Source organism: Pelodiscus sinensis, chromosome 3, assembly GCF_052426305.1.
Source record: "Pelodiscus sinensis isolate ZL-2025 chromosome 3, ASM5242630v1, whole genome shotgun sequence".
NCBI lineage: Eukaryota > Metazoa > Chordata > Testudines > Trionychidae > Pelodiscus > Pelodiscus sinensis.
Window position 1 is genome coordinate 182736712 of NC_143054.1, and position 20774 is coordinate 182757485.

Genomic DNA, 20774 nt, shown 5'->3' on the forward strand with positions numbered 1-20774 from the left:
GGCTACCTCCATGACATGCATCTTAAGTGGAGGGCCCAGTCTGCCTGAGTGAGAGCAGGCAAGGAGAAGCAGATCCTGCACCTATTAGGGATGTTAAATTGTGTTTAATTAAGTAACTGCGTAACCAGTGAAAATTTCAGCGGTTACATGGTTACTCGCAAGGCGGCATTCAGCTCCCTCTGATCCAGTGCATGTGAGGAGCCAGCTTTTAAGCCAGCTCCCTGGGTGTACCGGCTCCTGCCGCACTGTCGCCCCCCATTCCCCACCCTGTACTGCTGTCTCTGATACAGAGGCAACAGTGTAGAGGGGCAGGCAGCTTGCCAGCTTTTAAGCCAGCTCCCTCCGCATACCAGAAGCCTGTGTGTAACCACGCACATTAACTGATGAACCCAGACTCACTGTTAACCATGGATATAGTTGCATTTTCACATCAATAGTATCTATATGCAGCATGAGCTTCCCCCAAGCAGCACAGACAGTACTGGAGCTCATTGCGGATTGAAAATGTGAGAGGACAGGAAGCACAGAATAACTCAGTACCAAGACACAGGTACTGCAGTGGCAGGAAGGGTGAGGGAGGGAGGAGTGACAAGAAGCAACTGAAGCTGTATCCCAATGTCATAAATCCTAAAACTACTACAAACACTAAAACTACCACAAAAACAAAACTTTGACTACATATAGACACAAAACCAGTTTTTCTGTAAAGTCTGGAAAGTGCATCACCAAGGGCGTGAGACCAGCAGATGCTTCAATTCAGAACATGCAGCAGTCAGAAGGAACTGGAAGCGAAGCTGGTCTTCCCTGCCCTTTAATACCTCAGGTGAAATCATGAGGCGAAACAAGGGCACAAGTGTGGACTGACGGGTTACTACTGCCTTGCAAAGTTGTCTCCAGAGGCATGGCACTTGTGCATTACCATCAGTGGAATACAATAGAGACCATTATTCAAAGAATAAAAGATATGAGCACATATCTTGTACTTAAAGTACTAGAGTCAACTCCTGAAATATTCACTTAGTTTTTACTCAGTCCCTAAAATCAAGTAAACTCCCCATGAAAGAAATGAGTAAAAAAAAAACTCCTTAAGGATGCGAGGATTTGGCCCCATAAGGAGGAGGATAGTGAAAATATTTACATGTTTTGTCACCATGAATGAAGATGCTTTAAATTTTATTGAAACTTGAACGAAATACAACTTGAATTTCCACCTTAATTAGAAAGGCAACGCACCCATTTCAGAATTTCCTAATATAGACAAGCTGAATTTAGTAGGAGCTTTAAAATACTAGTACATTAAATAGACATGGCTAAAGTAATTAGTTTCTTTAATATCAGGCATAAATAAGAGGGGAAAGATTAAAATATTCCTGTTTAATGAGAAAATGGTATTATCAACTGTTTCACACCAGTCCAAATCCTGTGCTCAAGTAAGCATTTGTTTAACTTGTACAATTATTAACATTATTCCTATTTATTAATTGAAGCTCCACTGATGCACCAGGACATCACTGTGCTAGTTGCTATATAACAGCAACATGGGTCTTGCAACAAAGATCTCACAGTCCAAGTACAAAACAAGAGATACAATCTGGGACTATAAGTATATAATCGGAATCATTGGTCTGCACAACAAGCTATGGTCTCAGCACATCAGCAGTCTAAACAATGTCAAGTTTTTGTAGGTGTCCTGGAAAAGGAAAATCTTGAAGAAGGATAAAGAGGAAGGTCTTAATAAACACTTGATCAATCTGGCAACAGGATGTTCAGTAATAAATTAACTATCTTAACAAAACAGCAAAAAGACTGAAAGATGCCATAAAGAAACTTGTACCTAATGGCAAGTAAATCCATATTTGTGAGCCCAACATGTTCTGAGTCCTAAATAATTACCTATACAGAGCTATAAATATGATCATGGCACTTCACAAAATATGAGATGGGACTTCACCCAGAGGAGTTTAAAAACTAAATAAGACATAATAAAATGAATAAAAACAATAAGGGGAACAAGGAAAGGAGAAGTTAATGATGGAAGGAAAAATGAAAGTTACAAGAAACAAAAATCACAATTTGAAAAATCATGTGTAAGTAGTGCATACTCCTTATCACATCTGAATTCTCTCTCTGCTTAAAGAAATGGTAACACTCACAAAGCACTGATTAATAATTAATTGTGACAGGCTGATACTAGTTATGAAATAAATAGAACAAATGGAATAAAACCAACAGTGATACTTGCTATTTTTTCCAGATACCCTAATCTATTCTCAAAGAATCATCTTTCAACCTCTATGGATGATTAATGAGTCACGCATAAGCTAAGGCTAAGAATACTGTATAACTTACCAGGGAAATCTCCTTTCCGACTGCTTTGGCCAAACTCCTGAAGCTGAGCTTGCTGATTTATTTGTTCTTTCTGCAAATTTTCATACCAATGGGTAACCTCAGCCCTTAGATCCGCCACTTGATCACTAGGATACATTTCAATAGTCATCTGAAACACAATGCACACATTTTTTCAGAATGAACAATGCATGTTATAAAACAATGATCGAGGAATAAAATCTATTTTGAAAACCATAGTTCTTTTAACTACCTTGTCAGGAAGTCCAGCTGGCTGACATACAATTCTTAGTGGTAATGACTGTTTATCACTAAGTGCCTTTAAGTGACTGCTGATACCCGTGCCTTCAATCTGCCACTGTCTCAGATGATATGCAAACCTTAAGAAGCATATAAAAATGACACATAAAACACCAAATGTTTTTGTTAACATCTGTTTAGCTCAAAGTGCCTGACAAACAGTACGAATACAAGAAAGCTGAGAACACTTCTAACTCTACTTCTCTGATTTTGCAGAGATGCCCACATAAAAAGACAAATATTTTGTATTCTTGAGATTGCTTAAATTAAAAAAAAAAAATCAAACTTTCTACATTTTTATACACATGAAACAGGAAAAAAAGGTAACCACCCTTTTTTTCCCCTTGCCAAAAACCTTTAATGGACTAAGCCTCATACACAATATTTGCTAAATATGTATTATCATTTTACTCAGACAAAACCAAATGAATGATTTACATCTATTTTTCATTATTTCACTCAACTGAAATTTCTATTCAGTACAAATAATAGGAAAATTACAATAAATCCTAACTCAAAATACACTGAAGAAATCATTTACCTCCTTCTAAAAGCTTCAAGGTGCGTCTTCAGCATTAAAAGTCCTCTTTCAATTATAGTGAGGCTTGAGTGGGAGTCTTGTTCAAGACTACTGGAAGCTATCATAAGGCTCTCCATGCACTTGCTAATAAATTCTTGTTCTTTTTCCAGACCTGTTTTTCCTGCAAGACAGATATTCAAGAAACTAGGTAATGAATGTCCTGAAAACTTCAAGTTTTTAGTACTCAAGTTTACAACAGATAAAAATTTTAAAAAACACTGTTTTTTAAACAAAAAGTGATTAAAAGGTTACTTGTACAATATTCCTTGGATTTTAGTACAGCAGTATAAATAAAAGTGAGAAGTCTTACCATTTATATAATAAGAATTGATATACTGGATAGCTGCTCGACTGACATCACCAGACTGTGCTCTTAAAGCAATGCCCCAGAATTGGTCCATACCACACAACTGTTGACAAATGAAAAAAATTGTCACAATTATTTTCCTACTGAGAATCATCTCTCCCCAGTTTGAGACATTTACACCTTGTCTCTACCTGCTAGTACTGTAGATGCTCCCATAGAATATTGTGATTTAGTCAAGCCCTGAATGGGTGGGACATGATCACCTGAAGCACTATTGGCTGTGTCTACACTGGGCCACTTATTCCGGAAAATCAGCCACTTTTCCAGAATAAGCTGCGAGCTGTCTACACTGGCCCTTGAATTTCCGGAAAAGCAATGATGCTTTACTGTACAAAATCAGCCGCTATTCCTGAAAAACTATTCTGCTCCCGCTCGGGCATAAGTCCTTATTCCAGAACACTGTTCCGGAAAAGGGCCAGTGTAGACAGCCCAGTAGTCTTTTCCGGAAAAAAGCCCCGATCACGAAAATGGCGATCGGGGCTCTTTTCCAGAAAAGCGCGTCTACATTGGCCACGGACGCTCTTCCGGAAAAAGGGCTTTTCCGGAACAGCAGCCAGCCAATGTAGACGCTCCTTTTCCAGAAAAACTGAAAACGGAATAGTATTCCGTTTTAAGCATTTCCGGAAATTCATGCCAGTATGGGAATGCTCTAGACAGAAAAGATATATCTGACTACTGGACTAGAAAGAAATGACTCAAGGAACTTTAACAACACTGGGCTACCTACCCAAACCCTGAATTAACTTAAATTTATAATACAGTAATTCCTCATTTAACACAGTAGATACGTTTCAGAAAATGATCGTGCTAAGCAAAAACGTGTTACGCGAGGTCAATTTTCCTATTGAAAATAATGGAAAAGGTGGTGGTTGCGTTTTAAGCAGTGGTGTCAAAGTCAATTTTCTGTTGGTCCTGAGTCGTCAATGCCGACATTAGGCGATGTACTGTACAGTAAAATTCCAATTGTCTGGCATCCAGTTGTCCAGCATCAACTGGAACCCAGAAGAGCTCCAGTCAGCTGCTCTCTCAGCCGGGCTGCTGTGAGCCGCATGTGTGCTCGCGGCTCTAGCCTGCACTTGCTAGCAGCCGGCTGCTGAGCACATGCAGCTGCCTTGGGACCGGGGACATAAGGTTGGGGTAGAAAGGGGACTGGGTTACAGCAGGGAGGGGAGGTGTTTGGCTCTGGGGAAGGGAAGGGGAGGAGAGGAGAAGGGGATTGGATTGGGAGTATGCCCCTGTGACAGGTCTGCCGGGACCCACACTGCGTCTGGCAAGGAGGGTCAGCAGGGCGAGCAGCGAACCCTCCACCACTTTGCAGGGAGGTGGGGGAAGCCCAACCACCGGCCTGCAAGAGGGGCGAGGTGTCCAGGAAGCCCACGTCCCCAGATGCCTCGCGCCCTCTCCTCCACCCCCGCTTGTAGGCCAGCAGCTGGGTTTCCCCAGCCGGCCTGTTGCCGGCGGCTGTGCGGGGCTTCCCCCCGCCTCCCTGCAATGCGGCGGAGGGTTCGCCGCTCGCCACGCCATTCTCCGCCGACCCCCCCCTCACCGGACGTAATGCTGGTCCCGGCAGACCCGTCACAGCCACCTTATAGTACCTCCCAGTATGCCGGATTATCAGAAGTCTACTGTATTATTGCTGTTTTCACAATTTATACTGCTGCACAAAGTAGCCCGCCACTTGATTTTTTTTCATGTTATTTCAGAGACAGTCATGTTATTCAAAAAACGTTCCCTAAAAAAAATCGTGCTATCGTGAAAACGTGTTAAGTGGGCATGTGTTAAATGAGTAATTACTGTACTACTTAGCAGTGAGACCATCAGAAATAATGGTAGAAGATATTAAAGTCAAGCCTAAGTCATCCTGAAAAAAACCCCAAAGAATCAGGTATTTCAGCTTCCTTGGAGTTAATCTTTGTATCTTGGTACTCACTGGAGAACTTTGTCTAAACTCCTGAGGCAAGCCAAAAGGGTGGAAAACCTGCAAGAAGCTCAGAGAGAAATATCTCGTTGGACTTGCTGCTCAATAGTCAAACTGATAAGCCCAATTACTCTGAACTGTGAATAAGAAGCAAAACCCTGGGATACGATATCCTACTTGATGGGAAGATGGAGTAAAAGATCTCTATGAAAGTTACATTAGGTCTGAGTATCAAAGCATACTTGGCCACTGTCGCCTGACCTTCTTTTTAATCTTCTGACTCCCCTTTACTAGTAGCAGAGATGGGGGTGGGGAACACACAGAAAACAATTCATCTATTGTGAGTCTGCATCTGATTTTAGGTTTTCTTATCTAATAAAAGGAACACGACATGCTTGTGTTTTCACTAGATGTGAACAGATCCACTTAAGAGTGCTACTTAGATATCAGCTGCAACGAAACAAAGACAGCATTTAAGGTGATCTTATGCCCACTTGCTGATTTATGTATGCCAGAGTCATCATGTTGTGTGCTTGAACCAAGATTTTCTCCTCTCAAATGATCCTGGAAATCCTGAAAAATTACTATGGCCAATTTTCAGCTCTGGTAAGTTTATTGTGTGGAGCCTGACACATTACCATCTTTCAAGACTGACACATCTGAGGTAAGGACTTTGTGAATAGAGGTTCCTACCATCCCATGGTTCTGTTTTCGGTTTCATGTATCTTTAATTTGCTCTGCATCTCCACTTGGGAATGGTTCCAGGACTTTGAAAGCAATCCCTGAAATTTTCTTATTAACTGTCTTGCCCATGGAGTAATCAGTATGTAGAAGACCTGAAGACCTCGATATTACAGGCAAAACAGATTAATGATATCTGCAGCAGGACATGTAATCAGGATGTTCCTTAAACTTTGTTGTATCAGAAAAATTGGGTCTTCTTTACATGCATTAAAAACCCAAAAGGCACAGGGGAGCTGCAGCGTTTTCTTCTATGACCCTTTGTGAATCAATATTAAGGAGTTTGGAGAGGGCATAAGCAGGATTTAATGAGCTAACTGAGCCTTTACACTTATTGTAGGTTTCCTGTACAGTCACAATGACTTGAAGGAGGAGTGAGGGTAGATGAAAAATCTGTGCTGAGTTTGGGTGAGAGTTATTTACCATTGGAATTGGTTGCTTTGTTTTTTTCCTGATGTAATCTTGATGGTGATAACTGATAACCATTTTTCTATCCATAATCATAAATCCATATGGAAGAAATAATGTCTTCTAATCTCTAGTGCCGTGTTACTATAGTTGGAGGCTGATAATTCTCTTTTGCAAGGGATCAGACAGAATCTAATGGAATAAGATGAGGAAGGCTTCTTGGAATTTTTTGTATTTTCTAGTCTCTGAAGATTTTTTTCTCCTTTTGCCTCCTAGAGGAGCGCTCCTATTCGTTGCTCCTATTTGAGAGATAACTCATCGGGATGGTTTTTAGTCCCTATGCCTTCCCACCCACCATTATCCAATGTATGGCTAGAGAGGAAATACAGGAAAACATCATGTACAAGAATCCAGATTCTTCTCCTGTGAAACAAAGTCACAACAAATGCCAAGGGATTCTACTAATCAGCTAAGAACATCAGAGGAGAGGCCGACATCTTCACTGAAAGAATTCTGGATTATTAAAGAATTATTATCTAATCAGTAAGGAGTAGATTACAACCCGGAAGAGCCAGGTTCGGGCGATCTGCGCATGCGCAAATCGCCGGATAGCGGGGCTCACCGCGCTTCGGCAAGCCCTGATCATAGGTAACACATGTAATTTGTAAAGAGGAAGGAAATTATATAAAGCCTAAGCACACAGCACACCATGGTGTCCACCTCAGTGACAGCTCGGTACCAAGTGTGTGATCCGAGCTGAGATGTCAAGTCAAAACCAGAAGACCATAAGAGAAGGTCAGAAGACCTACTTACCTGTTGTTCCCGATTGTTCCTAATTTCCTGCACTGTTCCTGTGTGTTCCCAAGTTCCTGTCTCCTGTGATATGTTCCTGAATCCTTGCATGGTCCTGTTCTGTCCCGTGTTCACCAGAGATATGGTGATGTATTATTTTTCTTGTTTTTCCTATATACCTATCATCTGTATTGCTTGGATTTCTTAACTTCAGGCCTCTTTGTTAACATCAGAATGCCTTATTGCTTGTTCACTGTTACTGGTTGTGGAGTCCTTTTTACAATAAACATTGTTCTGTTTGCACCTTTACTTTTGATTTCTACTACTTTGAATGGTAACAAATATAGGAAAGGGGGTGAGTGCAAATCTGAACAACCTGCTAGAATATGTGTGTTGTAACAGTAACTTGCCTAGTCAGTTAATATAACAAGTGAGTAAGCATGCTAATGGCCTTCATGAAGCTTTGATAGCTGCAGGTGAGACAAGACCAAGCACAGCAGTAGATGATAGAAAGCTGAAACAATTGCAATTTGGACCTTAATGGAGCTGAACAAAAGACCAGAATGCTTTAAATGCATGCATAAATAAATTTTAAAAACAAAATCTTCTGTATCTGAGCCAGCACCAGGTCCAGATTGTGTTGAGCTGTCCACACAGAGAACCCCTTCTACTTTGAGGAAAAAAGCCTTCTCTTAGACAGGTTTTTCTGTGCTGGATTAGGATCTCTTTGCTCTCTTTCAAAGATATTCAGTCAGCTAACACACATGGTCAGATAAAATGGCTTTCAGATTAGGATGCTGTAGTTCTGTGGTATCAGATTCAGATGCTCTGGGAGCTGGACATCTGTAATACATCTTTCAGGAACATCTGTCTCAGCCAGTAGGGAGCTACTCATGGCTTTCTCCTGCATGATCTTTCTATTTTATCTTGGGAAGCAGGTGACTAGATATAGCAAACTTCAATTCCAAGGCAGAAGGAAGGCCTCCAGCAATGAACAATGACTCTCATCCCTTTTGCAGCAAAAGTTTGGGAACAATATTCTTCTTTATGGCAAACAGGTCTATTGCGTGAATCCCCATCAATGAATATCATCTCAGTGATGGATCTGATTTTATTTAGTTTACTAGACAGTAGCAACAGAACTCTGTCCTCCAGAAAATAAGATCTCTCTGACCTAGAGATCACCATAACTACTATGAATGCTACAGTCTGCTACAGGATAACATTTTTTCATTGTTTCAGAATGCCTACCTAAGAATGCATATTCAAGGCTTGCCGTTGTCGCATACTGTGATCTGCCTCTGAATGGTAATCTTTTCAGTAATGGGAGATATGGATTCACTTTCTAGTGAGATGGCCTACCACCATTACTACGCATTTCATTGTGATTCCCAGTGCCAAGGACAGTTTGATAAACAATAACTTGTACTGATAATGGTTAGGTCCCACTATAAGCCTCAGTTATTTTCTGTGGACCAGAAGGATACTTATATAAAAATATGCATGTAGTAATCTGAGAACTACAAAGTAGTCTTGAGCTTGGAGAGATGGGGGTAAGCATTAACATTCTGAATCTATGGTGGTATATGTATTTGTTCAGTCTCCTAAAGTCTAGGATAGGCTAAAGGCCCTTCTTCTTCTTTGGAATAATGAAATATTGGGAAGAGAAACCTCATCCCTGTACTCCCTTGTGGTGTCTGTTATATGGCTTTTAGACAAAACAAAAAAAGAAAGCACCTTTGTTTGTAGAAAGCTCTTGTGAGAACAGTTTCTGAAGCAGGACGGAGAAAAGGGAGCAGATGGGGTAAGAAGTGGAAATACTAAATGGGGCAACCATAGGCGACAATGTCTAGCTCACATTTGCCAGCTACACGTACAACCCAAACCCAATGGAAAGGGGCATGGCAGCTTCCACAGATCATAGTAGGCTTTCACTATGTGTGGCTGCAGACATTCCCATAAAACCGGCTACCTCTGTCATGTAAGCATGACGAAGGAGGTACCGGAGTGTCTCTTGCTGGGTGAGTACTCAAGTTGTAGGCTCAGATTAGATGGTGTTCAACTCTGTTAAGGCTAGCACTTGTAGGATTTACAGTAGAGAGATTAATATAGATTGCTAGTGATCATAGACGGCCCTTGAATCTTAAAATGAATGGAGTGCCTCATTCATTTGGCTGCAGAACTCCAACATACAAGCAGCAAACTTTTCACTGGTGTACTGTACCTCCTTAGGAATAATACACACTCTAAATGGAAGGGCACATTTCAGGGTAAAAGCAGCAATCGTTGACCGGACAGTCACATCTGATGTATCCATGGCTATTTATAAAGTTGTTTTTGCAACCATCTTTTATAAAGTCTTTCAATTTGTCAATTTCTGTATGATTCTGATCAAACAGGAGGCCATTCTCTGTCAAATAATAAAATTCTGTTTCATATCTTCTAACTTTCCATTCTACAGCAGAGGGCAGAAAAGAGTAAGTGGCAATGGTCTACCAAAGTTTCTATGCTGTTATGAGTATACCTTCTATTAATGGGAAGGACAATCCCAGATGGACATAATTTCATGTGAAAGAGCTAGTAGGATATTTCCTGAATCACCAGGATGCAGGATCTCTACAATCTGGGTCAATCTCTTCCAGAAAATCTGGGAACACTCTTGAAGTTGTCTGGTTACGGCCTTGAGCGCACTTAAAAACACTGAATGGTCCTGCAGCACCTTAGAGACTAACAAAAAATGTAGATGGTATCATGAGCTTTCGTGGGCACAACCCTCTTCTTCACATGAATGGAGCAAGGGGTCCAGAGTTACCAATAAATAGAAAAAAGAAAGAGGAGATGGGGAAGGGAAAGAGAAGGGGAAAAATCTTGTCTATTAGAGGGGATGAGGAGGGAAAGAGAAGGGAAAAAACTAATTAGCATGACCATGCTAAATGAGGCAAATAGAGTGGGCTATAAGTGCCCGATACTTAACTTTTGATGTCATTAGGGTTTTGAATGTAGCGGCCCATCCAGGTCAAGTCTTTCTGTGTGTTACCTATTTCAAATATCTGATTTGTGTACACTAATCCTTTGCCATAACGACTGTCCAGTTTGGCCAATACACCACTATTCATCACCTACAGCCCACAACTTAAACCCCACCAATGCATCATTAACAATATACAACCCATTCTGGAAAATGATCCCTTACTCTCACAGGCCTTGGGAAACAGGCCAATCCTTGCGTACAGACAACCCCCTAACTTGAAACAAATTCTTTCCAGCAACCATGCATCACACCTCAGCCACATTCACCCCAGGAACCCAGCCCTGGAATAAACTCCGGTGACAATTCTGTCTACACAACTCTGACCTTCAGAGGAGACAAGTGACATCATCACAGGACCTAACCATATAAGCCACCACATCAAAGGCTCATACAACTGCACATCCACTAATGTGATATGCAAGCAAGTGCCAGCAATGCCGCTCTGCCATGCACACTGGCCAAACTGAACAGTCTTTACAACAAACGATTAATGGACACAAATCAGATATTCAAAATGGTAATGCACAAAAACCTGTTGGGGAACATTTTAACCTACCCAGACACTCATTAATGGATCTAAAAGTGAATATACTATTACAAAGCAATTTCAAAAACGAGCCGGAAAGAGAAACTGCAGAAATTGCCTTCATCTGCAAATGTGACACCTTTAATCAAGGTCTGAACAAAGACCTGACCTGGATGGGCTGCTACATTCAACAACCTAGTGACATCAAAAGTTAAGCATCAGGCACTTATAGCACACCCTATTAGCCTCATTTAGCACGGACACTCTAATTGCCGAGTTGTTTTCCCTTCTCTTTCCATCCCATCCCTTGTGAGAAGGATCGCTAAAGAATGATGGGGAAGGTAGCTGAGGTGAAGGGGGATTTTAGTGCTGGTAATATCAGAGAGAAAGTGTATTTCATTAAATTCTGGAGGCTAAATTTTCCCCATTCATAAATGGGAATATTTTCAGAAGAGACTTGTCTCTGGCACATATGAACATTAATGATCTCATGACACTCGTTGCAAAAGCAGAAGTTTGTACCAGCGAACTCAATCAAAATTCTCACATGCTCATACACAAACACACACACCCTCTTTACAGAGAGTGTTGACCAGCATATCAATTGGTTGCTAATATCTACCTAAAATATGGTTACATTTCTGAGATGCTGTATGGTGTAAAGCACCGTAAGAGCTTATCAGGACACAATGTTCTAAGATATATTATTTCCTGACATACTTCTAATCAAAATGAATTTGTTATTAAAGAGTCTAACATTCTCTGAAGCTTATCATTATTACATGTACTATTTCTAGATGTAACATCACAAAGACTTATTCTGGTTTACCTACTTAAAATACTATTATCACATTATGCTCAGAGTGGGAAAATGCTGTAGAGCAGCAAGGGCAGTTGGTGGTGTACAGAGAAGCAGTCTCTATTTTCTTTCTAGTCTCTCATCATCCCTTACTCAAATACATTAGTAAACAGCCCACATAATTGCAGTCCTTACCATATGGAATAAAGAGGAGTCACACAATCACAATCCATTTCTCTCCGTATCAGAGGAAGAATGCATGCTGCACCTCTATTAAGTGGATTATCAGCCACAGTTCCCCATACACATGAAAACTTTGAGAGCCTTAGTTCCTAGAGCTCTCACTAGAATAGGCTTCTTCATTGCCCTCAATACAGAATTGTGACAATGTCACTTCATGATCAATACCTTTCACTTATTACCCTTATGGTTATTTAGATATAGCTAAAAATTAAATTGTAGCATGATGCTCATACTTACCTCTGAGTTTGTGCCACCATCATATGCACTGGTAGCCAATCGGGCCAAGTTGCATAAATGTTGAAACAGATTTAGACCAGTCATACTAATAGTTTCAGGTTTTAGTTGTGGCATCTAAATAAAATAAATTTGTCTTAGTATATATGAAAAGAAAATTGACAAAGATGGCAATGATTTCAGGGCATTTATTCTGTCAAAACACATAAGAATTTCACGGCCATCTCAAAGCAGAACTTAAAGTTATAAGGTCAGTCAAGTTTTGGTTTAGCAAAAGATATGAATCTCTTTGTACTGCACATAGAAAACCACCATTAATGACAATCCTCCCCAATAGATTCCCTTGAATAGGTTCTGGGAATGGTTTAGAATGGACATTTTCATCACTGTAATATTAGTAGTTATATTGTTGCCAGCAACAAGATAATTTGGTATTGTACCTGACTCTTCAAGGCTTAAAACAATTAGGTCACAAGATGAACCTCCCTGGTCTGCATCCTGTGGACCTGACTGATCCCGGATGAGAGATTTTGCAGGATCAGGGGAAGTCATTTCTGGACCCCTGCCACTAGCCCCCCAGTCCGCTCGCTGGCCTCCCAGCCAGCTCCCCACCTCCTGCTGCCCTGCCAACCCCACTGGGCAGCCATTTCTGCCATGACTCCACCATGCAGCTGTGTGTGCCACGCTGGAGCTCCAGGGCAGCCCATGCGCCACGTTGGGGCTCCAGGTGCTGCAGGGCATGTGTTGTGCTGGGGCTCCAGGTCCCACAAGGCAGCTGCGCACTGGGGTTCAGGACCCACTGGGCAGCGGCGCACTGGGCTCCCTTCGCTATAGAACTACTGTGGCTCCTAGCCCCACCGTGCAGCCTCGCATTGGGTCTCCTAACCCCACTGGGTAGCCCCACCACACACTGGGCAGCCCCACCATCAGCTCACTGCAGGCAGCCCACCGCCCTGCCAGTCCCGCATGGATCCGCGTCGCTAGCCCTCCGCTGGGACTCTCTGGTCCTGCAACATCCGTGCCAGACCATGGATGTTGCCAGACCAGAGAATCCTGGTTAAGAGTGTTTCAACCCGTACTTATAGACAACAGTGGAATTGTACACCAAGATATAAGTAAGATACTTTGTTGAATAAGGAGAGTACATGGAAAAAAGATAATACATGGCCTATTGCAAGTTCAATTTCAGTATAATAACTGCCATATAAAACTAATCAATATATATTGTAAGCTTTGTAGAACAATTTGTTAAAATGCAGGATTTGCTGAAGAGCATTCTGATTTGCATTTCCAGTAGAAGTATGGATAAAGACTTTTTTATATCTAACTGAAGGGGAAATTCTACTTTTCAGCTTTGTATTTGTAAATTTCAAATATAACAGCAAGAGAACATAATTTTCTATTATCAGATTGAACTAACTTTGTTCAGGTTAAACATTCAATTCTGGAATAAAAAATCTTTAGTCATCAATTTGATTATCTGAGAAAACATAATTCCTACTTAAACTGAACAGAGAGGGCGTGAAAAGTCTAATGTAAAAGTAGGTAAAATTATGGGGTTAAGAAAAAGTGAAATGACACTCTCACCCTTCTCTCACATCCCACTTAAGTAAAGAAGGATACACAATTCATACTGTACACCAAGAGAGAATGAAAGAAAGTCACTAGCAACAAAAGTTTGCAATGACTGATTACTATGCAATTATTAATCCTGAACCATGTGACAAATCAGTGTAGTCAAGGTTACTGTAAAGGGAGTGGGTTTGTCAAAAAGAAGGATGTGACACAACAGGTATCTTCCCTCAAAGTCGGTGGAGCAATAATGCTCAATTTGCACCAATTACTTGAGTCCTGAACCTTCTGTTGCATCCATACCTCTACTCCACAGAAGGAAAGAGTAACAGATCCATATACTGACAAACCTCCACTTCCCTCAGCTCGGCCTTGCTCTGTCCCAAAACCCGACTCCATAGAGATTCACAAAGAACCAGTGCAAACTAGAAATTTATGGCAGACAGAGCGAATGGAATAGAACCTTTATAAGAGTCCTTTCCACCTCACAATTCAGAGGAATAGTTCTATTATACATGGGGCCTTCCATTGCTGCAGAAGGAGCAGGATTTCCGCATAGAAATAACTTTAAATACATTAAAATCACTTTGATACAGACAAAAACATGTTCAAACTCAAATGAATTAAGTTAAAATAAAAACTGTTTTCATATACCTTTTCTAAGAAAAGATGCTTGTAGGTTTCCATTCCCATAGCATGCTGATCTTTACTTCGTACTTGATTTAAGAACCAGTGTAAAGCATCATCATAGCACTCAGAATCTTCTACTAAACAATGCCATAAAATGTCCACTTGTTCTAAACTCAATCCTAGAAATAAAATGTTTTAAATGCTCCTTTATAATGTCAGATAAATTGGCATAGTCTATCTGAAACAGGAATACAAGTAGAAAAACCTTTATCAGGATAAGTTTTAAAAAATATGTCTACCAACAGAAGAACGCTATCTCCCTTATGTAGCAATCAATTGACAGGCATCTCTTTCTCTAACATTTTTGTGCAGCATGGAACTAAGAAGTTGGCATGGCTTTTTGTCCTTGGTGATGTGAATATCCATACAGACTCACTCACTCCAAATTTCATTCCTATCAAACTGCAGGCACCTTAAACATGGTTACATATATTCTGGACTTCATTTTTGAGTAAGGAATGAAGACAGTGGTTAAGAATTATATCCTGGTCATGCTTTGATTGTGACTCCCTTCACAATGAGATTAATACACAATTTAGCTCTCAAAGCAGTGGACTTCACTGGTTAGCACTCAAACTAATGTTTCCAGTTAGGCTGCAGATTTTTTCAAGGACGAAAAGTAAGGATTATATTTACAATGGCATTGTAGGACATTATATTAATTTTTTGCCTTTAACTAATGATATAATGGCTCCTAAAAATCCCTCTCTTTGTGTCATCCTCCGAGGTCACCTACATTCATAGACAACCTATAACAAATCAACTGTGAGGAGAAAGTATAGAGCAGTGGTCTCCAACCTTTTTACACCCAAGATCACTTTTTAAATGACAGAACAAGCCAAAATCTACTGCCCCATTCTTCCCCCACACACTTCTTGGGTGTGGGAGGAAATGGGGGACCTGGAACGCCTCACGATTGCTGGTTGAGGCCTCACAATCGACAATCGATCGCAATTGATGGGTTGGTGACCACAGTTCTAGAGTGTCATTGGTGGAAAATGATCTTGAAGTATGACTAACAACACAACAATGCTAAAGGTAACAGTATTTATCCATAAGACGTCACTCGGATTTAAAACTTTCTCAATCTAAAGAATTTTCTGTCTATTGTACCGATTTGGAAAAATCAAACAGATTGAAGGAGGATCACTGAAGGAGAAGATCTTTGGTGAAGAAGGATCACTGTTACAGTATAGCTATACCAGCCAGTGGCAATAATGGTAATATCTTCTCAAATTTTGGTTAGTTTTGATCAGATTCTAGAGGTACTTGAAAAGCTGCAGCCTACAAATTGTTAGCTGAGACCACATGGCTATATAAGCATGGTTTGACAAAAATTAGTGGCTAAGTACAGGTTGAACCTCTCTAGTCCAGCACACTCAGGTCCTCACCAGTGCTGAAATAGAGAATTTGCCAAATTGCAGGTGGTCAGTATTGTCTAGCAGCATTACCAGAACTTCCACTGTGTACTGGGCTGTTAGAAGACATTTAGAGGTAAATTAGAGCTTAACAATAGCACAGAAGACTAAGAGGTAGGACTGGTGGCTGTAAACAAACTTTATGGGACCACATGAAATTTGGCCACACCCATGATAAATGGACCACAGATGTTGCAGGACTAGAAAGGTTCAACCCATATCTCACTTTACTGACAGTCTTATCAACTACTATCTTATCTCTTAATTCTAATCTTTTCGGGAAATATTATTTTGAACATTTGTGGCACAGCAACCACAGACCAATCTAGAATCCACACTTTTCTTCTCCATTGTATTCTGGTATTAGAACTGCTAGATAATACAGACCCTCTATGTTGGTAGCAACAAATTTTACATTTAAATAGTTTAAAATGAAAAGTCACTGTAGAGGAATTTATTACTAAAATGCAGATGCCTAAAAGATTAGCTATGATATGCAAATCTTAGGATCCATCAGAGGCTGATCCCCCCCAGCAGACCAGGCTTTTCTCGCCGACGCCTGTGGTAGAGCAGCTGGGGCGCTGCCGGGTTGGTCCCGCAGCGCCGCTCCTCGGCGCTACTGGACCAACCCGGCAGCACCCCAGCTGCTCTGCCCCAGGCATCCTGATTCAGCTGCTGCTGGTCAGTTTCAGCAGCGGCTGAATCAGGACGCCTGGGGCAGAGCAGCTGGGGTGCTGCCGGGTTGGTCCAGGAGCGCCGAGGAGCGGCACTACTGGAGCAACCCAGCAGCACCCCAGCTGCTCTGCCCCAGGCATCCCCAAGTCAGCCACCGCTGAAACTGACCAGCAGCTGACTACAGGAAGCCCAAGGCAGAGTTGCTCTGCCCCGAGCTTCCTGGAATCAGCCGCTGATCAGTTTCAGCAGCAGCTGACTTGGGGACACCTGGGGTAGAGCAGCTTGGGGTGCTGCCGGGTTGGTCCCCGCAGCGCCGAGGTGCAGCGCTGCGGGGACCTACCTGGCAGCGCCCCAGCTGCTCTGTCCCAGGCGTCCAGATTCAGCCGCTGTTGAAACTGATCAGCGGCTGATTCCAGGAAACCCGGGGCAGAGAAACTCTGCCTCGGGCTTCCTGTAGTCAGCCGCTGGTCAGTTTAAGCAGCGGCTGAATCTGGACGCCAGTTCCCACTTACGTACAAATTCAACTTAAGAACAAACCTACAGTCCCTATCTTGTACGTAACCCAGGGACTGCCTGTACTGTAATAGTGTGCAAGTATACTGTGAAGTGATCCTTGATCTTAATCTTCTATTGAAAATCCCAATTTGCTCCTAAATAAATTCTCAAGGCTTTTTCTTTCTTCTGAATGCACATTTGAGCAGTATATTTCTCCATCATCCAGTCACATACATTGTAGTGTAAAGCTCATAACTTTATTCGACTTAAATGTTCACTGTCGTTCTAATTCAAAAAGCTAATGTCACAATATAAATGAATTTTTATATTGGTAATTTTCATTCTAAAATATAATTTATTGTCCCTAAATAGTACCACAAGTTAGCACACAAGGTATTGTTCCAGAAAACTACTTATAATCTACTTCATTAAAACATACAAATAATTTTTGTCCTCATATAACATTTTCCATCCAAACATCTCAAATCACATGATGTAGAGAAATATTATCCTAATTTTAATAATTACCATCCCCATTTGTAAGTAAATGGAGGCTCAGTGAAGTTAAATGGCATGACCAAATAAAGTTGGGAATCGAACCCAAAAGTTCTGATATCCAGTTCTGTGCTTTAGCTACAAGACTATCCTCCTCTTATAGTACAGCATTTTAAATTAACGTTGATGATGTACATTTTTAAAACAAAATAATACTAATAATTCAAAAAATAATCAAATTATTAAAAGGTAAATATATTTAACTGTAAAATTCAAGAGATGTATATTAATTATCAGGTCATATAAAATACTTACTGAAATGATCTGGTGATCCAAGAGTTGAAAAAACACATGTCAAGAACTGAAGACGCACTTGAACTTCTGCACTGTGGCTGTACCTACATTTGACATTTTTTTTTAAACACAAAACAGATATTTTTAATTCATTTGCAAATGTTTAAATTTGAGCACATAAAAACATAATTTCTTATTATATTTTTAAATCCACTTTCAAAACTTCAAAGTCAGTTCAAGAAATAATGTAAATCCCACTCATAGTGAGCGTCTAACACTGTACCAGTAGCTCAAAATAAGCTATGCAATTTGAACTACGCAAATTGCATAGCTCATTTCAAGTTAATTTTGAAATAGCTTATTTTGAAATTTGTCACAGTCTACACAGCACTTATTTCGAAATAAATTGCTATTTCAAAATATCCCTTACTCCTTGTGGAATGAAGTTTTCAGAGACATCAGAATAACAAGCCCGTTATATTTCGAAATAACAGGCGTGCTCAGTATCCCAACTACAGTATCCCAAAATAACGCTGCAGTGTAGATGTAGCTATACAGACTGTAGCACAGTACAAAGTCAGTAGAAAAAAATGGGGTTGTGGGGAGGCAACAGATGAGTTCTGTGTGTACTTTGTGCATCTTTAATAAGACCTGTGTACGCTCAGCACCATGCAGAATGGGGCCTTCACAAAGTTTCTCATACACTTGCAAAATGCTTAGAAATGTCTGAATGTCCAATCACTGCATAAAAATGAAGTACTTTTCTTACAACAATTTTTGAATGTGCTGCAAATTGTAACTGTATTCTTCATTATTAGATGCATATTCAATTAATGTAAAATAGAGAATATATCACAATGAACTATTTTACATAAAAGGCTAAATTTTCAGTCAGCTTGAAACCAGCCTTTAAAATAGTAACTCATCACACAGATCTCCAACTACCTGATTTGAATGTGTAGTTGAAAGTTTTCATTGCGTTGAAAGTTAGACCTTAATGGAAAGCTAAAACTTTCAAATGTGGATGTCTAAAATTAGACACCTACACCAATATATAGATACATAAATAAAGGAGACCTGATTTTCATAGATACAGATCATGTGAATTGCACGTACTCAGAACTGCTACAAATCAGGACACTTAACTAGGTTTAAAAACAGACTTATGTACCTAATGTTAGGAACCCAGGTGAGAAAATGGGTATCAAAGTTTTAGCACTTTAAGCTAATTCTACTATGCTAATGAGATTTTACAACAGAAGGAAATCTGGTAGAAACACCTTAAAATTTTTTAAATAATCTAATTCTGATGCCTTCAATAAAATTTTATAAAGAAATATTTACTTTGTATCAATAAATGAAAATATTCAAAACAATAATAATTAATAAGGATCACTCTTACCCCTAGTCTACATTAGGGATAAAGTTTGAATTAAGAGACACAACTTCAGCTACGTTAATTGCGTAGCTTAAGTTGAAGTATCTTAAGTTGAACTTTGGCACTGTCCACATTGCAGGAAGTCAAAGGGAGCAGGACTACCAGAATCGATGGGAGAGCCCTTCTCAGTTTGAATTAGTGTGTCTTCACTAGACCTGCTAATTCAAACCCCAAAAATCAACTGCAGCTACTTCGATCTTATCTATAGTGTAGACATGGCCTTAGAAAGGATGAGAAGGATTAAGATGTTTTTACAATTAAAAGCAGATATTTAACAAAAGCTAGATGCATTCACCATACTTACAATGCATGTTTATGTCGTCCTTCTCTTACTGCTTGAATGTAGTGTATCAAATTATCAAAGAAAAGTTTCATCATGTTAAGTTCTTTTTCTGCCCACCTGTGCCAATTGAAAGAGAAAAAAAACATATTCCCTAAGTGAATCACACATGGGAAAATTAACAAAGCTAACAATCTACTTTCCGTGTGCCAGAAGGTATACCCCAACACTTATAGAATCTTGAGAAATCTCCACATGTTTCTTTGCTCTGTCTTGTCCTCCTTAAGGCGCCACAGTGTGGCTATCATTTTCTCGCTAGGGACTAACAGATTAAACTTTCTTCAGAGCCAATCAGCACTCTTTGTTTCAGCAAAGTACTTGAATATGTGCCTAACTTTAAGAATGTCAGTAGTCATTCCATTCACTACAACTACATTTTAGTCAAATATTTATAAACCAATTTTAAGATCTTCAGTGAAATTACTCTCATGCTTAAAAGTTAGGTATGCATTTAACTACCATGCTGAAAAATTGATTAAATGGCCATAGGAGTAGCTAATGAGTGATTTAAAGTGCTATCTTTCCAAGAAATCCAGGTGAGTTTCCTCTACAGCACTCAAAAATTTTGCCAGCCCAGGGACCAAAACCTGAATCTGATTTTCCCCTAAGGGAATATATTACTATACAGCCTCTCCTTTTAAAAGTATTAACATTTTTAGTGAATTTTTAATTGCTCAAATGACTGAATTTACAATCAGAAGGACAGCAGAGTCTCTGGCAATATAGGCTTACCCACATTGTCCCCTTTCATGCACTTCCAGCATTTAGTAGTGAGTTCCATTTATGGAGATCTAAAGGTGCATATCCACCCAAAGATTAGCCTTAGTTATGATAAAATGTGTCTTATGAAGAAATCTGTGCATCAGGAACTTAAAGACCTTTAACACAATTCATATAGGCCACCACTAGGGATGTGAATATGTACCCGAATACAGAGCTAACCAACTTACCTGGGCTCATTGGTTATCCCTCACGGTTGCACGATCCATCCATCCCACCCCCCATGCTGCTACCTCTGTATCTGATACACAAGCAGCACTGCAGTGGGGAGAGGGAAGAAACAGGAGCTGGT

General features: G+C 40.3%; 1 protein-coding gene across 5 annotated transcripts in view; it reads right to left on the reverse strand.

Annotated features, from left to right (window-relative positions):
- USP34 (ubiquitin specific peptidase 34) overlaps positions 1–20774 on the reverse strand; it is a 247534-nt gene that overhangs the window by 133299 nt on the left and 93461 nt on the right. For all 5 annotated transcript variants that reach the window (XR_012903003.2, XM_075925544.2, XM_075925543.2 and 2 more), the window contains 8 exons: positions 19667–19762; positions 17946–18028; positions 14512–14666; positions 12289–12402; positions 3537–3636; positions 3188–3347; positions 2600–2726; positions 2350–2497 (listed from right to left, as the gene is read on the reverse strand). Coding sequence is in view for 4 of the 5 variants with exons in the window: in XM_075925544.2 (XP_075781659.2) it covers positions 2350–2497; positions 2600–2726; positions 3188–3347; positions 3537–3636; positions 12289–12402; positions 14512–14666; positions 17946–18028; positions 19667–19762 (983 nt within the window). In the remaining variant the exon portion in view is untranslated. The remainder of the gene's footprint in view (positions 1–2349; positions 2498–2599; positions 2727–3187; positions 3348–3536; positions 3637–12288; positions 12403–14511; positions 14667–17945; positions 18029–19666; positions 19763–20774) is intronic.